Genomic DNA, 17,666 nt, shown 5'->3' on the forward strand with positions numbered 1-17,666 from the left:
AATGCCAAAGCAACTGTTAGTGAATGACAAAAAGCAGAATGCAGCGTGGGAGCCTGCATGCAGTAGGCGTGAAGGCAGTGGCCTGTGCTGAGCAGCAATTTTGCTTCCCTGTTTACTCACTAGGGACCTTGAGCTGACTTCATGTCCTTGACTAAACCTGCTATCTCTCAAGATGAATGGGAGACCTCTGCAGAACACAGATTGACTACAGCAAGCCAAAAAAAGAAACCAGAGTAAGCCTAGCTGCCAAGGGAAGTGCTAAACATGGATCCGATTTTTGGAACTGGAGAGCAGCAGAGTCCATGCTTAAATATCTGATTAGCCACCACAGGCTTTGGTTTGAAATTTGGCTTCTCATTACTTTTTACAAACACATTGACCCAGCATGCTAGAGAGACTGCTTTTGGAGACAGCACCATGGGGATGGGCAGTAAAATCACCTTCTGGTGCAAATAAAGAATAAAACCAGCACACCACAGACTCCAGAACTGCATATTTATTTATTTTGTTTTGGCAGAAATGCAAACCAATCCCTTTCTCTTCTTCTCTCCTTTTTTTCTTTTCTTTTTTTTTCTTTTTTTTTTCTTTTTTTTTTTCTCTCGATAAACTTTTCAGCCTACACTGCAAAAAACATTCTTAAGCCACAAATAATAACGTGTGTTAAAAATCGAACCGCCAGAAAACGCATAGCCTGCCTTATCCCAGCTCTTCATTCATCACTGTGGAACTGATGATTAAATATTATTTTAAAAGGAAGAAGAAGGTCTTGTGCATTGCTACTCTCTTGGCTAGAGTTCAAAGCAACTAATTAAATTCTGTCTGCCTTAGCTCTTCCTATGGTTTTCCATTAAGTGAGTTGGGCATTGTCCTATTTTATCCTCATCAACGTGGCAAAATGCTGCAGGGCAGCAACTCCAAGAGAAGACTGTGTTCTGTTGTGGGAAGAGTGGTCCGCAGACAGGCCCATTCACACAAGTGGGTGGGCATGAGCTCTTCCAGGTTCTCAATTCCAGACACAGCTACTAGTCTTCTTATACAGGCAGACAGTGATGGTACAAGGGGGAATGGCTTTAAACTAAAGGAGGGGAGATTTAGGTTAAATGTTAGGAATAAATTCTTTACTTGGAGAGTGGCAAGGTGCTGGCACAGCTGCCTGGAGAAGCTGTGGTGCCCCACCTCTGAAGGCACTCAAGGCCAGGTTGGATGGGGCCCTGGGCAGCCTGAACTTGTGCAGGGCAGCCCTGCCCACAGCAGGGGTTGGGGCTGGGTGAGCTTTGAGCTCCCTTCCAACCCAAACCATTCTGTGATTCTGTGACTGTATGATTCTACCTGTCTGGCAATCCAGTTAGGAGGCATATTTTGTCATACTGAGTGCTTGCCTTCCTTGCTGCAAAGCATTGGAACACTGAGTCTTCAGGAGTTCCAGCATCACCCAGTATCCCTTGGGCACTGGTCTGCTGGTAAGCTGCCTCCTGCTGTGCCTCAGTTTGCTTCTCATAAAAACCTTTATTTCAGCAGGCCTTTATAGCCTTCAGAATAGGAAAGCATGTGGAAATGCACAGTGTCAACACTACTGTTTTGTTCAATAGGCAATTATAATACCATTCAGTGGAGAAAATGTACACGGATAACATAAAGCACTGAGAAAGGCTACTTTTAGATACTAGGAGTTTGTATCAAGATTATTCCACGCACAGACTACATGTATGTGCATGAGAGATGCGATTATGGTACAGGTACAGGAGCATATTCCTTTCTCTTTTTCTGATTCATAAAGTCAAGACTAAATGTAATGAAGTCAAGTGAGCAGCACTGATTTTTTTCTCCCAGCATGATGTTTTATCAACGTAAACCTAGTAAGATGGAGTCTCATGAACAAAACAGCTGTTCCACGTAAGTACAACAAAAACAGCCAGTTATGTGCCACAGGTTATTTCTCTGTCTTGAATAGTCCTGTGGTGCCAGATTCCTGGAAAGCCAAGAGCACACACACACACACTGAGGAAATGGAAAGATAGCTGGTAAACATTGCAGGAGTTCTGTGAGTGTCTGCTCTTAGTACCCAATTTTATGTCCTTTCTATCTATAGTATGGAACTGAAGTCTGATTTCCTGCTGCCTTGCAAATCATTTGCATCTCTGCTCTGGGATATAAAAGGCTTCTATACTGATTGCATAGCTTTTTATATCTTCTGAGCACTCATGTTTCTTTGACATAGTTATCTATGCAAAGTACAAGGCTTTTGAGGATCCAGTCCTTGTAGCTCGTGCTTCATTGCCACGAGGTAAGAAAAACAGCAGTGGCACAAGATGTGGGAACGTGAAGTCATGGGGACTGCTTTCTGAAGGTTACTGACAGCCTGGTGTGACCCAGGTAGAGCAAGTCTGAGCAGTCTTGGCAATGCTTCCCTGTGAGCTGCTGGGCAAGATCACTCTAATTTGATATAGGAGCTTGTCCATTGCCCTGGCTTGGTGTCTGCCATCATTCTGGTGGCAGCTGCTGCCAGTTGGCTGCCAGAGGCAGCTGCAGCTGGGAGGGCTTCCCATGGGGAGTGTAGGACTTGTCCTGTTACGCTGCATGAGGCAGGAGGTGGTGGCTGAAGATCTGGCCCTTTGGGTTACAGGGGCTGAAATATGCATGAGAAGGGTGACATTTTGAGTATCTCAGATCAGAGCATGGGCATCTTTGAATTTAAAAGGTAACTGCAATTTCCTGACTAATGCCAAGTCACTTTTACCTATATTTGTGCAGTGACTGTTCTTTATTCCTAAAATAGCCCATTTTTTCCCCCAGGCACAGGTGATATCCTTATAATGATGGAGCTGCTTATCCAGCTCCACACAGCTGGGGCAGTTGGTTGGCACCAAGGCCTGGTCACAATCAGCTGTCTGTCTTCATCCTCTCTCAAATTACATAATGCTTTTGTAGCCTGCTGGTGTTTTGCTTCAAAAGAATAGACTAGGGAAAAAAAATAGCACAAAAAAATAAAGAAAAGGAGCAGGGTGCACTTGAAGTTCATCATTGTTGTCTTTTACTTCCCACAGCTGAGCTGTAAGATTTTCCATCGTGTCTCACAGTTTCCCAGTCCATTAAGACAACCTAACAGTTAAATTGTTTCTTAGCTTTGCAGAGTCAGCCTGTTTGCAAGCATGCAGTGGTTTCTGTGACGTGTGCAGGATATTCTGATTTTGATGTTTAAATAAGAATGAGGTAGCCAATAAATAAATAAATAAATAAAAAGCCAGGATGAATTTGCTATTAATTCAAAATGAAAACTGTACAGGTAATAACAATCATAGAAAACAGCAGCAGTAACAGGTAACAGGGACAACAGCAGCAGCATTGCTTGTGCCCAGGACACTGCAGAACAGGAGAGGATGGGGATGAAAGTGGGCATGGAGATGGGGATGAGTCTTTTGCAGTTTTGCTGCCCCCAGGAGATTGCTGCTTTAGCCACCTGCCTGCTTTACCTATGAGCTGGATATAATGTTAGGGACTACCTTTGGTTCTGACAAGCGCACATGCACAATATAAGGCTAAATGAAAGGCTCATAGTAATTTTGATGGAGTTGTCAATGTACAGGAATTTGTGGAAGTGATGATGAGGCCTCTATTGGGAGGAGTGTTATAAGTGACATACCTGCTAATTTGCCTGGAGCTATCCTGCTTATTTAAAAAAATATTGCTGTCTGCATGAAGTGGAAACCATCTAATCAGCGGTACTTGAAAAATTGGACTTGAAAGAGAGGCAGATTCAGCATCCAGATTATAGACACACAGGAGGCTCAGCAGGTGGTTCTGCCCTAACTCCTAGTGTTTGTGTGCCTTCATTGTACCTTGTCTGGCAGAGTGAGGCAGCCACCTTTGCCCTAAGAGCTGTGTATGACATAACTCTGGTTGTGCTGACAGCCACTCTCCTTGCCCCATCCTTACATCCATCTCTAGCTGTGTAATCTGGTGTCACCAGGGCAGGTGCAACCACTGCCTTACTCATCTGTGCTGTGCCCAGTATGGGAGCCTTCGTTGCTCTTTCTTGTGAAAGAAGACTCACCGTAAAGCTGTTTATTTGCTGCGTATTGCCAAATGTAGTACCTTGGATGTTTGTCCAATTCTGTTTTCTTCCCGATTCTTTGCTTTTTACATGCATATCCCACCTTTTTTCTTTTTTTTCTCTCATATACAGATGTTCGTATTCACCCCATGGAGCCTATGCCCAAAGCAAACTTGCCCTTGTGTTATTTACCTATCGACTACAGCATCTTCTGACTGCAAATGGAAGCCATGTGACTGCTAATGTAGTAGACCCTGGAGTAGTGAATACTGAGCTCTACAAGCATGTCTTTTGGGTTGTAAAAGTGGTCAAATGGATGACTGCCTGGCTATTTTTCAAGGTACGCCTTCTTTTTTTCCCCATCATTTTGTTGCTGTATCTCTATATTGTGAATGCTGCAGTCAGCATGGAGCTGTGTATGTTTCAGAGTGTGTTAGTATGTAATATTTATTGTGCTTTTCTGTGCTGATGAGATATGTAACATTGACAAAGACAAGCCTTGCCCTGAACAAATGCTTATTTGGAAAGAGAGCTTACGTTGAGTCATATCCTTTTCTCTGTAGCTCTGTCCATGCACTGACTCTCTCCACTTATCTGTCCCTGTTGCTGCATGCATGGTAAAAAAACTGAATTCTAACACAGAGACAGAATATGCAAAGTGTTCCAAGGAAATACCTCGTACGTCCTGTTATGAGAAGCAGGCACGATCTGGCACAATCTGCATGTACACAAGATGTTAATAGAGAGAAGGGCAAAAGAAAGATGGAAGCTGTACAAGTAAAAAAAAAAACCTGTTGGTGGGCATTGGATGTACTCCGTGGTGGGCATTTGTGCCAAGGAATATGGAACAATGTTTGTTTAGGTCTTCCATCCTAAAATGTATTTATAACGGTATATGACTTTCTGTCATCTGTTTCTGATCTACGTTAGAAAACTGAACGTTGTTTATAAAACTCTTCCAGAAGTGGGGCAAACTCATTTAAGGCTAGCTTCAAATAACGTTTTGTAGTGGTAAAGTAGATCAATCTGAAATCAGTTTAGCTGCACAGGTGCGCTGTTCTGATGTGAAAAAGCCTTAGAAGGACTTGTGCTGAGAAAATGTAGTCTTGCAGAACACTGTTTTGGATTAAGTGAATGGAAACTGATTCCATTAGAGCAAATTAAATATCCTAATTAGAATGAAGTATTTTAGATCAAGGGGCATGTTCCACAAAGCAAATTAATTTTAAACTTTGATATGGAAATGTCACTAGCTTTAATTTCAGAAATGAAACTGGAGGGTGGAAGAACGGCTGTAAAATAAGATGCAAACAAGCCCATATTTTAAAAAGGAATAGTATCTTCTGAGAACACCTTGAAGATTGCAATACAATTGGAATGGGAATGCTCATAGTATGTAGTGCATTCTTAAAGAAGCAGAATACAACATTGCCAAGATGTGTACGTTGAACTCGTTCTGCCTCTTGTGAATGCCATTTTAAATAGCAGTCTCTAGTATCTCTAGTAGTGGTGTTGTTTCTTAATTGGACTGACTTCACTTTGCTGAAGTTTTATGTAGGTGTTTTGATGGTGCACAGCATTTACTGGAGAGCCACAAAATTCTGACAAAACCCTCTGTGTTTGAGGGTGAGAATTGAATCTCTTGTTTACAGCACTTAAGTCCATTCAGTTTTATTGGTGTGCCAAGGGAGACATTTTTTGTATTATATCGACTGTGTTTAGAAACTAAATGGGGTGTCACTGAACACATAAAACAAGAATGGATTTATCACAAGAATGAGTCAAGTACTTACAGCTGTAATAGTAATGCTGACTATGGTTCGTAATCATTTTGTATTTTTTAATGTGTGATACCAGTCAGAAGGAATACTGCATTGCAATGGATGAAGGACAGATATACTGACTTGAGTGGAAGCACTATGTGTGTACTGTCTGAAAATCAAATGCATCAACTGTTGTGTTTTTTGGAGTCAGGACAACTGTTGTTTTTTTTGAGTCAGAATGTGTATCCTGAAGGCTTCAGTTACAGGGGCTGAGATCTTCATATTTCTATATAAAAATTGTACTGCTTTTCCTGTACGTCTAAGGGGAGAAAGAGGGAAACTTTTACTGGCACTCTTCTCTTTTACTGTTTTACTCCCTCAGGCTTTGGACTTACAGCTCTAACTTCTACTCTTCTTACTTATGATATGTTTATGTGCTCAGGATTTACTATGTTCTCCATTAAGTGTGTGGTGTCCGATGTTCTTGCTTTTTGCAAACAGGCATTCAGCTGTCTGCTGTTGGTCTCCTGCATTAGGGTAAATTTGCCTTGAGAAAAGTGAGAAAGCAAGTATAGAAAAATTCAGCTGTCTGATAATGCTAGCTGTAAGTAGGTGTGTTACAGGTTTCTTCTCCCTGGAATTTCATTCCCAAATGCACTTATATGAGTATTCCTTCTAGGATTATGGCTGCACATAATGAAAATGAGGTGATATCTCTTTAATCATATTGGCTAAACCAACTGTTATCCTGTTAACTGTTACCCTGAAGTATTCTGAAGTGGATTCTGAATGCACACAGGAAATTGCTTCACCTGCTGCAACCTGGCACTCTTGACAGTAAACATAGCCCAGATCGCTCTGGTGAGGAAATGCATCATGGATTTATCATATCACATTCTCTGAAGAGAGAGTCAACATGTTGTTTGATTTCATTCGAAATTGTGTCAGAGTCTCCACTACCTTTAAATCTGTTTCTTCCAACACTTTGGTCCCTGTGGTATTCAAGTCAAATACTTCTTTGGGATTACAGCACAGCCCTGACTCCCGTCGCATTGTTTGTCGGTGAGACAGCTTGGTGTGGCAGGCAAGGCTGTTGACTCAACAACATCTACCTCAGAGCTGCCTCAAGATAGATACCTAAGCAAATAAACCTACAGCTTTGCAAATAGGCCACGATACATACATGTAATTCGCTCCAAGTATTAACGGCTTGGGTTTCTCAGGACTTCAAATCATTGTCTTCTGCTCTTCATAACAGCTCAGAAAAACCTTGTTTGTTCGTCTTTGTTTTGTTGTTGTTTTGTTGTTTTGCCCAGACAAACTGGAATGAGAAGCAGCCTGTAGAAATATGAGAGGCCAAGATACAGGAGCCAGTGTCTGTCATAAAAACTGCAAAGCTATCACTTGCCTTTTAGAAGTGGTGGCACTGCTCTTCCTCAGAAAAGTGATAGCGATACTTGTTTCTTAAAATTCCACTTTGAAAACATTCTTTCTGCTTTTTTAATAAAAGAGCGTTGCTCTCCTTGCATGCAAGAGAGAAATTATGTTTATTCTTCAAAAAGTAAATTGATTTCTAACCCACAACTGCTCAGTAAATAGAAGCTGGCAAGCTGTCATTATTCTCTGTAGAGTACAGTGAAATATGTTATCCCTTAGGAATTTTTAGCATAAAGTGATCTTCTTTTTGATGCGATAGCATCCAAACTTGTAAACAATAACCAATTAATAAGATACTAATAGACCAAAAATACATTCATCAGTCATCAGTTTAGCAACTTAAGACTTCATTATGCTGTTGAAGGAGAAACATTTCTTGCACAGCAGTATTGTAAACTCCAAAACATTCTTTATGACACTCTTGGTGAATGTGCTGTTATCAAATATATCGAGTCCTTTCAACTCCCTCAGATCAGTATTTAGAAGGCATCGTGGAAGTAAGATAGCAGGTCTTGTCTCAGCTGTCATGTACAAAGATGTAGAGCCATATGAGTGACTATTGACTGACAAACTGAAAATGAGTTAGATGAGTGACCCACCAGCCTGTAAAAGTGAAGGGAAAGGCAAAATCAAGAATACAGGCTAGAAATCAAGCAATATAAACCAGCTCATTTCTTTCATCTGTCAAAATAAGCTTGTGTGTGATTTTCCCATAACATTTTTTTTTAATATTTTCTATCTATTGCTAGAAAACAGGATCTAAAGAACCCGAATTCATCATTCATGCCAGATGACATAGTTGTGCAGGTCTTATTGCAGCATTTCTTATCCAGACTGTCCCTTTGGCGCTCTGAATGTACAAAATTCATTTCATCTTCTTCCCTGAGGTGTCAGAAGACAAACACATCACCACACAATAATGCCAGCTCTACAGAACTAGAATAATTAAATTCTTCAGCTGAAAGCTGAAGCAATTCATCAGCACCAGCATCTTTAGTCTGTGTGTGAGTGTGTGGTCGTCATGTAAAGGTAGTCTAGAAGTTTCTCAGCAAACGAAAACTCCCTGCATAAACTTGTTAATTGTGGTTAATTTTTACAAAAGGCTTTTCAGATCAAAAGTGGGATTGTGATCAGACTCAGAGAGATGGAAGCAGTCCATGTTATCCCAGTACTTAAAAAACAGGTTCTGTTTTTGAACTTAACATTCAGGGATTTAAGCTTCAGGCCTCTCATCCCTTGTCAGAGCCATAGGACTTCTTTTCTGTCTAATAAATATTTGATTGGCTGTACAACCATGGAACAGTTAGTTTAGGGGGAAAGATGGAGAGATTCAGTTGAAAAGGAAAATGAGCAGTCTGCCTTTCAGCTACCAGGTCCTGGGGATCAGGGTATTTTTCTTAGATGTGAATGCCTAAGCATAGGTAGGTACCCAGTTACTGCTTTTTAGGGGACATGTAGATGATGTATTTATAATAACTATAGAAGGCTTAGGAGCATACTTAGGAGTGCTTGCTGTCCTAATTAGTGTTAGACCCTTTTAAAGTAGACTGTTTGTAAGTGCACACCTGCAAAACAATTGAGCTTGTTTTCCACTGGGCCTGCGGTTCTCCTGTGTGTCCCATGCGTATTCATGGGTCAAAGTAGCTGGAACATTTAGTGAGACATACTGAGAGTTGCCACGGGTTGCTTTGATGACATGAAAGTGAAGGATTTGTGGTCTTGTTGTGTGGCTTATCAATTGGGATGTGTCAAGTGGGATTGTGCTGGAGAACTTCAGAGGGAGTCAAGGCTATTGGAGTTGTTTATACGACCTATTTGGAGCAACCAGTGTAGAGATTTATCCCCAAACCACACCCAGCTTTATTTTGGAGGAAACTGGTTAGAACAGGCTGAAACAGCGACATGGAGCCAGATAAAAATGAAGCAGGAAGCACAGAGATCCATCTTGTGCCCTCTCCCACAGTTGTAGTTGTTTTGTTAAAAAGAGAAAATAATCCTTTTTTTTTTTAATTTTCTTCCTGTCTGAAAATAATTCAATTTGTGTCCAGGAGTTTAAAAAATACTTTCTTGATTACTGCAATGGGAAAATAGTAGGTAAGCAGTTAATTTGTGAAAGAACAGGGAACCCACCCAGTGCTAGTGCATCAGCACATCTGTGTTGTAATCTGTAACTCACAGATGTCCAACCCTTACTCTTACCTGGGCCACAGTGAATGAAAAGGAATTGTCAAGGGCCACATCTACAAAGGTTGCTCCAAAAGTAATGTCTCCTAATTATTTTCATGGAAAGTACAAGAGATAAAAAGAGCACAATAACACTGTTTGATAAAGCAAGTTCTCAGCCAGAAGACATTCTTTGGCAACACAGTCACCACCATACCTATTCATTTTCACCAGTGATGGACAAGAGTCTGTATACTGCTCTTATAACAATCTGCTCCAGTGGAGGTGACCTGCTGTCACCATTGCTGAAATACACTACCCACTGCCTCACTATACTCACATCCACTGCTTGGAGTGCTTTTTTACATGGAGTAGTGCAATTCCACACCTCTGCTTCACCTGCACTTCCATGTCAGATGCTATTGTGTCAGGCTGCCCCTCTGCTGCCATCTGTCACACAGCAATAACATGTAATAGAATACTGGTGGAAAGGTTCAGCCTGTACTGCCATATCACCAGTATCCACATTGTGGGCCAATATAGCACAAAAGGAGGCATTATTTTTGGAGCAGCACTTATAAAATGTATAATACAGTCAATGTATGTAAGTAATAAAAATTATTTTAATATTTTCCCCATGGATTAAGGTGGTCTGGAAGCCACCTCTGACAGAGCCTGGAGTTCATGAATGTCTGCAACATGAATGCCCGTATCATCAGGGCTCTTCATCCAGTAATCTCCATACAGATATTGGAGTCACTTCTAATACTGGATTTGTTTTATCCTTAGATAAAGGGTACCCTACAGTTGGACAGATGAGTCAAGTCTTTCATGTGCCTGTTTATCCCTGTGAGTACAAAGGGGCCTTTTGGAGACTAGTTCAGCTGCAGACATCTCTGCTGTATAATCTCATTAAAAGTCATTAATTTAATTGAGATGAATCCTATCCCACGATACAGGATACTAAGTCTGTTGTACTTTAAAAACCAGAGGTACTTTTAAAGAACTGAAGACAGTACATTTTTGGCTGTGCAAAGAGAGTAGGAACTGGAAAAGTGTGTTTACATATTGGGAGAAGAAACAGTCTGTAGGCACATTGGTTTATCAAATGACTACACCTAGGTGTTCAGAATATTAGACAGTTTCCCATACACATGATAAATGTATTCATCGGTAGCCATAGGTGATCCCAGTTGCTTATGAAATGTGTTTCTCATATATGTCTATGATCCATCTTGTGCTTCCACTATCACATAATAATGCCACATGTTTAAATGGGCAGTTATATATGTTTCCTGTATGCATTCATAATAGCATCATGTGCATAATGAGAGATTTAAGAGAGAGAACCATGAAAAGCAAACAGCATCAACCATTAGAAAAAGAACTGGAAATAGTGATTTATTATTATTATTATTATTATTATTATTATTATTATTATTATTATTATTATTATTATTAATAACCAGATCCAATCTTGAATTTAGAAAAGTTTCAATTCAAAGGTCGCTTGAATAACTCTGGCTTTAATAAAGATTTTGCAAGGACTGCAATTGTAATTGCCATCTCCAAACATTTGCGTTTGCTTTTTTAGAAAGAGCGCTGAGATAACTGCAAGATACAGTTCATATGGCTCATTTTATTCTGATTATGTTCTCCGTTAAATATTTGGGATGCTGGGGATTTTAATGGGTAAAACTGAGATAGCTGCGTTCCTGCAGCCAGCAGCAGCATGCCGGGGCTGCGTATACCCAGGGAATGGAGAGCCACACTGACTGACTTATTCAATAGTTTTGCCTGCCAAGCTCTTGAGATGCAAAATGCAGTCTTCCAAAACGTCTGGCACTTGTCTCTGACTATCCTGAGATGATTAAAAATGTAGAGAGAGAAAAGCTGTTCCATTGTTTTTGGAGCTCAGTGTTGAAAACAAAATTAGACACTATGAACATTCTGACAAGTGGAGTTGGTCTAAAAATGAACATTTTTTTAGTCAAGGTTGTGTATCACCCAGGTGCAAAGGGTAATTTTACGACCATCCAACCCGTGAATTTAACTTGCTCATTTCTCAGAGGGGAGTTCAGTTGTCTCCACTCTCATGCACTGTGACCAGTGAAAAAAAAAACAACCCAGTGGGAAATAATACCCATTTTCCTTTGCATTTAAGGTGATAACTTCCAGGACAATTTTGGTACTTCACAGAGTCACGGAATCATAGAATGGCCTGGCCTTGAAGGACCACAATGACCATCCAGTTTCAACCCCCCTGCTATGTGCAGGGTCACCAACCACCAGACCAGGCTGCCCAGAGCCACATCCAGCCTGGCCTTGAATGCATACAGGCAGATGGGGATCCACAACCTCCTTGGGCAACCTGTTCCAGTGTGTCACCATCCTCTGTGTGAAAAACTTCCTCCTAATATCTAACCTAAACCTCCCCTGTCTCAGTTTAAAACCATTCCCCATTGTCCTATCACTATCCACCCTCATAAACAGCCGTTCCCCTTCCTGTTTATATGCTCCCTTCAAGAAATGGAGGGCCACAATGAGGTCTCCCTGGAGCCTTCTCCAAGCTAAATGAGAAGGTTGACTTGCCTCAACCTTTCCTCATAAGAGAAGTGCTCCAGACCTCTGATCATCTTAGTGACCCTCCTCTGGAACTGCTCCAAGAGCTCCGTATCCTTCCAATGCAGGGGGCCCCAGGTCTGGACACAGTACTCCAGATGGAGCCTCATGAGAGCTTAGTAGAGGGGGAAAACTTCATCAGTGGCTTTGCACAAGTGAACAAATAAACAAGTAAATTATGCCCAAACCTAAAAGCATGCAGGTATCATTCTTATTGTGTGTTCTTGTAGCAGAGGTTATCTGATCAGACTTTACATCTCCCATATGGAGGACTGTCCTTATATGAAGCTTTTCACATGTCCATTCCTGCTCCTTAGGGGTTCTCCTTGATCTTGGGCTGGACTTTTATATTTCTTGCTTGATTTGGGCTTGTGGCACGTGTGTCCTATTCTATCTGCCTATTATATTCAGAAGGGAATTAAGGCTGGCACAGATTAATTGAACCTTAGTCCCTTCAGAGGGCCTGCAGGTCTCTAGAGACAGTAAGTTCTTCAAATGTTGATACAGCTAGATTCAGCTGATATTGCTTGAAATCCATGCAGAAAGTGGACCTGGAAGTCAGAAAGCAGAGAGTTTTACATAGTCTTTTCATAAATGCAGTCGCACTGTTGATGCTATTTTATGTACATTCAACGCTTAGTACTGTGGCCATAGAACTTCTTCAGTCAGTTTCCACTCCCCCTGCACAGCAGTGGGTCAAAGGCAGATTGCTGGTGAGTCATCCATTTCCAGCTTGGTGATAAAGGGATAAAATATAAAATGTGTTCGCACTAAGGTACCTGGATTTGTCATCTCCGGGTCACTACACAGCAGTTTACTCAGAGGAGCCAGGAGAACTGCAAAGCACCTCCAGTGCTCAGAAGCAGCACAAGAATATGTGATTGGCAATCTGTCCCGTGCTCTCCCTGAGGGAGAGGTTCTTTATCGTTCTGGTCAAGAAAGCTGTGTGTGCTGTTAAAAAAATAAATTAGCCTATCCACAGTTAAAACGGAGCAGTAGATATAGTTGGCATAGTTACTCTGTTACTCTCTGCTGGTGTGGCAGCAGGTAATAGGTAACACTTCTGGAGAGGCCATGGCTTCCCTGTGTTTCTGCCAGCAGATCAAGGCCATCGTCTTGTGCCTTCCTGGCTGTGTGGTCTGCACCTAAAGACCCTGAGAGATGAAGAACTTTGGGATGGCTTGTAGCCCAGCTGGAAGTCAGGTGAGGAGCTCCAGCTGGCAATAGGCATCCACGTTTTCATGCCAAGTAGTTGCCAGCCAGTGCAGAGAGCTTTGCTTGGGATTTTGTCAGAGGGGAAGAAAGAGGAATTCTTACATCCCTTTTTTGTAAAGGCAAACCTGCCTCATCTGCACTGGTGTTTTCACTACTACTTGCCATATTCTTTTTTGTAGAAAACTTAGACTGTTAATTTAAAAATTTGGAAAATAACAACAACAACAACAATAATAATAATAATAATAATGAGCTGACTTGTTTTTAGTTTTTGTTGACTTTTAAAACCCTGATGTGTTTTTTAGTTAACACAGGCAAAGCTGGGCTCATGCGCTGGAGCCCATTTCTTCAGAGGACAGCAACAGTCCAGCTGCAAACTGCTGATCGTGGGTGCATTATGATAGCTAAAACTTGTTAATGCTCCAAATTACTGAGTTAAATCTTTGCCCTCTGATCTGGATGCCTAGCTTTAAAAATAAATCCTTCGGATTATATAAAAAAATTTGAACTGTCAAGAAATAAATGGTGTGGTGAACTGAAACATAGGTCTCTTAAACTATCCTAAATTTAGCTGTGTTTCAGTAATCTCTCATTCACTTTTCATTGCTGTCAGCAGCCTGCAGGGTTTCTCTTATGTTTATGATGGAAATGTCTGCCTATGTATCACGCCGCTGCGATTATGGATTTTTGCCACTTCAAGAGATTAGCAAACACTGCATAGTTTCTCTGGTAAAGAACACCACATTCCTGGATCATTTCTACCAAGAGGCCCTTCTTCATGCAAATGTCTGTCTTGCATTAACAACTCCTTATTTTTACGTGTGGTAGGCATTTCTGTTAAGCAATTGCATATTACCTTTTGCTTTTTTTTCCTTATTTCACTACCAACACCTATTTCTGTAAGACTTCTACCGATGGTAGGTATTAACAGGCTTTTGCAAGTATTATTACAGTTGCATACTGCCTTCATCACAGAGAAAGACATATACCTAAATTGTGAGAGCCTGGCATAACTTTCGTTTTTGGAGTCCCTTTAATAAAATCTTTGGAGAGCAGATAATTGCCTTGTTAAAATAACAGTTGCCATCAAGTATAGAACTTTATCATTTGCAAAAATATATTAATAAAGCATTGTTTTTAAGTCATGTACTAAACAAAAATATAACATTATGACTTTGCAAGTTATACATCTTGAAATATGTATATTTATACATAAACATATTTCAGTCAGGAGAAGAGGAGGCTCAGGGGAGGCCTTATTGCACTCTGTAACTACATAAAGGAAGGTTGTTGTGAACTGGGGGTCAGATTCTTCTCTCCTGTAACTGGTGGTAGGACTAGAGGGAATGGCTTCAAGCTGCACCAGGAGAGGTTCAGGCTGGACATTAGGAAATACTGCTTCTCAGAAGGAGTGGTCAGGCAGTGGAATGGGCTGCCCAGGGAGGTGGTGTAGTCACCAACCCTAGCGGTGTACAAGGAACGTTTGGATGTTGTGTTGAAGGACACGGTTTAGTGAGAACTATTCGTGATGGGTGGGTGATTGGACTGGGTGATCCTGTGGGTCTTTTCCAACCTTAGTGATTCTATTCTATATATTATCATGTAGTTTTAAATAATATTCTTTCAATCTTAATTTCAACCATGTCAACTGCCTGCAATACCTAATAATTTTAAGAAAATATAGATTAATTACTTGAACAAAATACAAAACACTGAATATTTTTAGTACTGTATTTTATCCACTGCATATGATCTGCAGTTTATTGTTGTCAGTGTAGATTATGGATGAGAGCCCCTGCAATTATCCTCCGTTAATACACTTTTGAATTGGAAGAAAGGACAGAGCTGGGGTGCAGCTGGTGAGCAATCAGTTAGCCTCCACTGCGAGCGCTTAAAGAACCTCTTCAATGCAGCTTCTTAGTGATAAAATAGGTAAGGCTGGATTTTTTGACAACACATGGAACATGATCGATGACTGTAACCTTTTCTTAAAATTAAAACTGTAACCTGGGGGTAGGCACTGCAGTGCTCTCCAGTTCGTAAGCTTTTGCATAGCAGCTTCCTTTTCTACTCCTCATACCAAAAATACATTTCTTAAGTTTATAAAATATATATAAATATATATACATATTCTGGGTTATAGTCTCCTTTCCATTTCACTGAGCTTCCGTCTCTCTTTATAGTTTTTAAGTAATTACATCAGGATGTATTTTAGAGAGGCAGTTACAGCAGGACAGAGAACTGTTTAGGTTATATTTCCTTTTCTACACAGCAGCAAACTGCGAGTGGGAGCTGCTCTGCTCTGCTTGCAGCTGAGCTGAGTGTTGAGAAAATCTGCAGTCTCCTTTTTGTAATTTCTCATATTCACCTGAATAAAAGAAATAACAAACTGAGTGAGCTTTCCTGAAAGGAAAAGCATCTTCAGAGAAGGAGGTAACGAGCATAGGAAGGCTGGCAATCTATTTTTGCTTAGAGAAACATCTTCTATAAGTATGTGTTCTTCAGTGTCATTTTCCTTTGAAATATCTTACTGTGGTTACAGATTGATTACTTCGCTTGGTTTTACAGGTTGTTGTTGTTTTGTTTTTTTCTGCTGTGGCCATCTAGAGATATTTGCTAATTCTTCATAATATTTATTTGGATTAGAAGAAGAATTTGAGCAATTTTGGAAAAAAATATAAACTATTTTTGTCCATTTTATTACATTAGCGATTAAAAAATACAGATGTTTTTTCCTGCTGAAATAGACTGCCTATGCCTGGTGCTTTCTAGTCGCAGCTGGCTCTGTGTTCCTTTGAAAGTCTCCCTCAAATCAGACACTGCTTGTAACTGCTGTCAGATGTTGGAGCAGCTCTGATGGCAAGTATGGAGCTGATTATTTTCTAAATAAAGAGCAGACGTTTGTCCTGGAGGGAGCAAACTAATTCACAGTTAAAACTAAAGGTACGCCATTTGAGTCTATAAACAAGTCATCAAGATAGCCTTGACCCAAAAAGTAGGAGACAGAGAATACTGGGAAGCTTTCTTCTCTCCTTCCCTGTGAGTCCTAGTGCTCATTTCTGTGTCTAAGGAGCATGTGCAAAGTACTGTCCCCTGTGGACTGAGCAGCACCCCAGTGCTTACTGAAAAAGGAACCAGGCAGATTTTACTCATCTGAAGTCCTGGAGGGGTACTGCAGGCCCACAAGAGGTAAGGAACTGATCATGTTGTGGTTGGTAAATTTTTTAGATAAGAAAGAGCAAGTCCTTAGGACATTCACAATGAGGCATTAAAAAATATGCTGGCACAGAGGAACAAAAGCAAATGTTATTGTCTGATTAATATTAAATAAGTTGAAGTTTTCTTGTGGGTATTTATTCATGTGATGCATGGTCACAGACTCATAGAATGGCCTGGGCAGAAAAGGACCACAATGACCATCTAGTTCCAACCACCTACTTTGTGCAGGGTTGACAACCAGCAGACCAGGCTGCCCAGAGCCACATCCAGCCTGGCCTTGAATGCCTCCAGGGATGGGGCATCCGCAACCTCCTTGGGCAACCTCTTTCATTTCATCACCCTCTGAGTGAAAATCTTCCTCCTGTTGACACCTCCTGTTGTGTCTGTAATTATTTATGAATTGGAGTCATTTTTTCCCTCAAAACAGAGCATGACTCTTGAGATATAGCCATTACCTATCAATTAGCTCTGTAGCCATTTTCAATTGTCAGTGGATTCAATAAAATAAGTAGCATTTATTTTATATCACTGCAACAACTTAGTACATTGCTCATTAATAACTGAGTCTTTTTTTTTTTTTTTCCCGTTATCGCATAGACCACATTGATGTTTTCATTAGCAATAGGTCCTGGGATAAATGCAAAACTCTTTATGGGTTGTTTTTTTTTGCTGGTGGTGTTTCATTTTGTTTTTCCTTAATTATTTTGATGGGTAGGTTATAAACATTCTGCTCTTTGAGGACAGTGCTGCAATAAGGTGGACATATTTGTCACTGTTTGGTGTTAATGCAATTTCCTGTTTTTCGTCCTATATGACTCTCCTTTTAATTGTACCAGTGGTTAATATGCCTTTATTTATCTATTTATTTATTTATTTATTGGTTAAATGAAGAGTCCTGAGATTCAGCAAGGAGAAAATAATTAAAACTATTTGTTTTGTGCAGGCTGTCAGCAGCTATTAGGGATTAGACAAATATAAATTAAGCTTTCCCCTACCCCCAGCCTCGGTACAGACTTTGCAAAGTTCACAAACAACTGTAATCCTCTTTTATTGAGCATGGATTTGGAAGTAAAGGTCAGTTATGTTTTGGTCACTAAAGAGTTTGTACAATTGCTAAAGACCAAGTGTTTAGGTTATTTTTAACTGTTGAGATTATTTTTATATAAAAAAGCATGATTGCTGCCTGGAAAACTCTT

At 40.5% G+C, this 17,666-nt stretch overlaps 1 protein-coding gene across 1 annotated transcript in view; it reads left to right on the forward strand.

The window, feature by feature from the left end:
* Positions 1–17,666, forward strand: part of DHRSX (dehydrogenase/reductase X-linked) — a 154,011-nt gene that overhangs the window by 124,337 nt on the left and 12,008 nt on the right. Inside the window, exon 6 of the mRNA XM_015848643.2 lies at positions 4,184–4,391. Coding sequence (XP_015704129.1) covers positions 4,184–4,391 — 208 coding nt within the window. The remainder of the gene's footprint in view (positions 1–4,183; positions 4,392–17,666) is intronic.

This window comes from Coturnix japonica, chromosome 1 (assembly GCF_001577835.2).
Source record: "Coturnix japonica isolate 7356 chromosome 1, Coturnix japonica 2.1, whole genome shotgun sequence".
In the NCBI taxonomy this organism is placed as follows: Eukaryota; Metazoa; Chordata; class Aves; order Galliformes; family Phasianidae; genus Coturnix; species Coturnix japonica.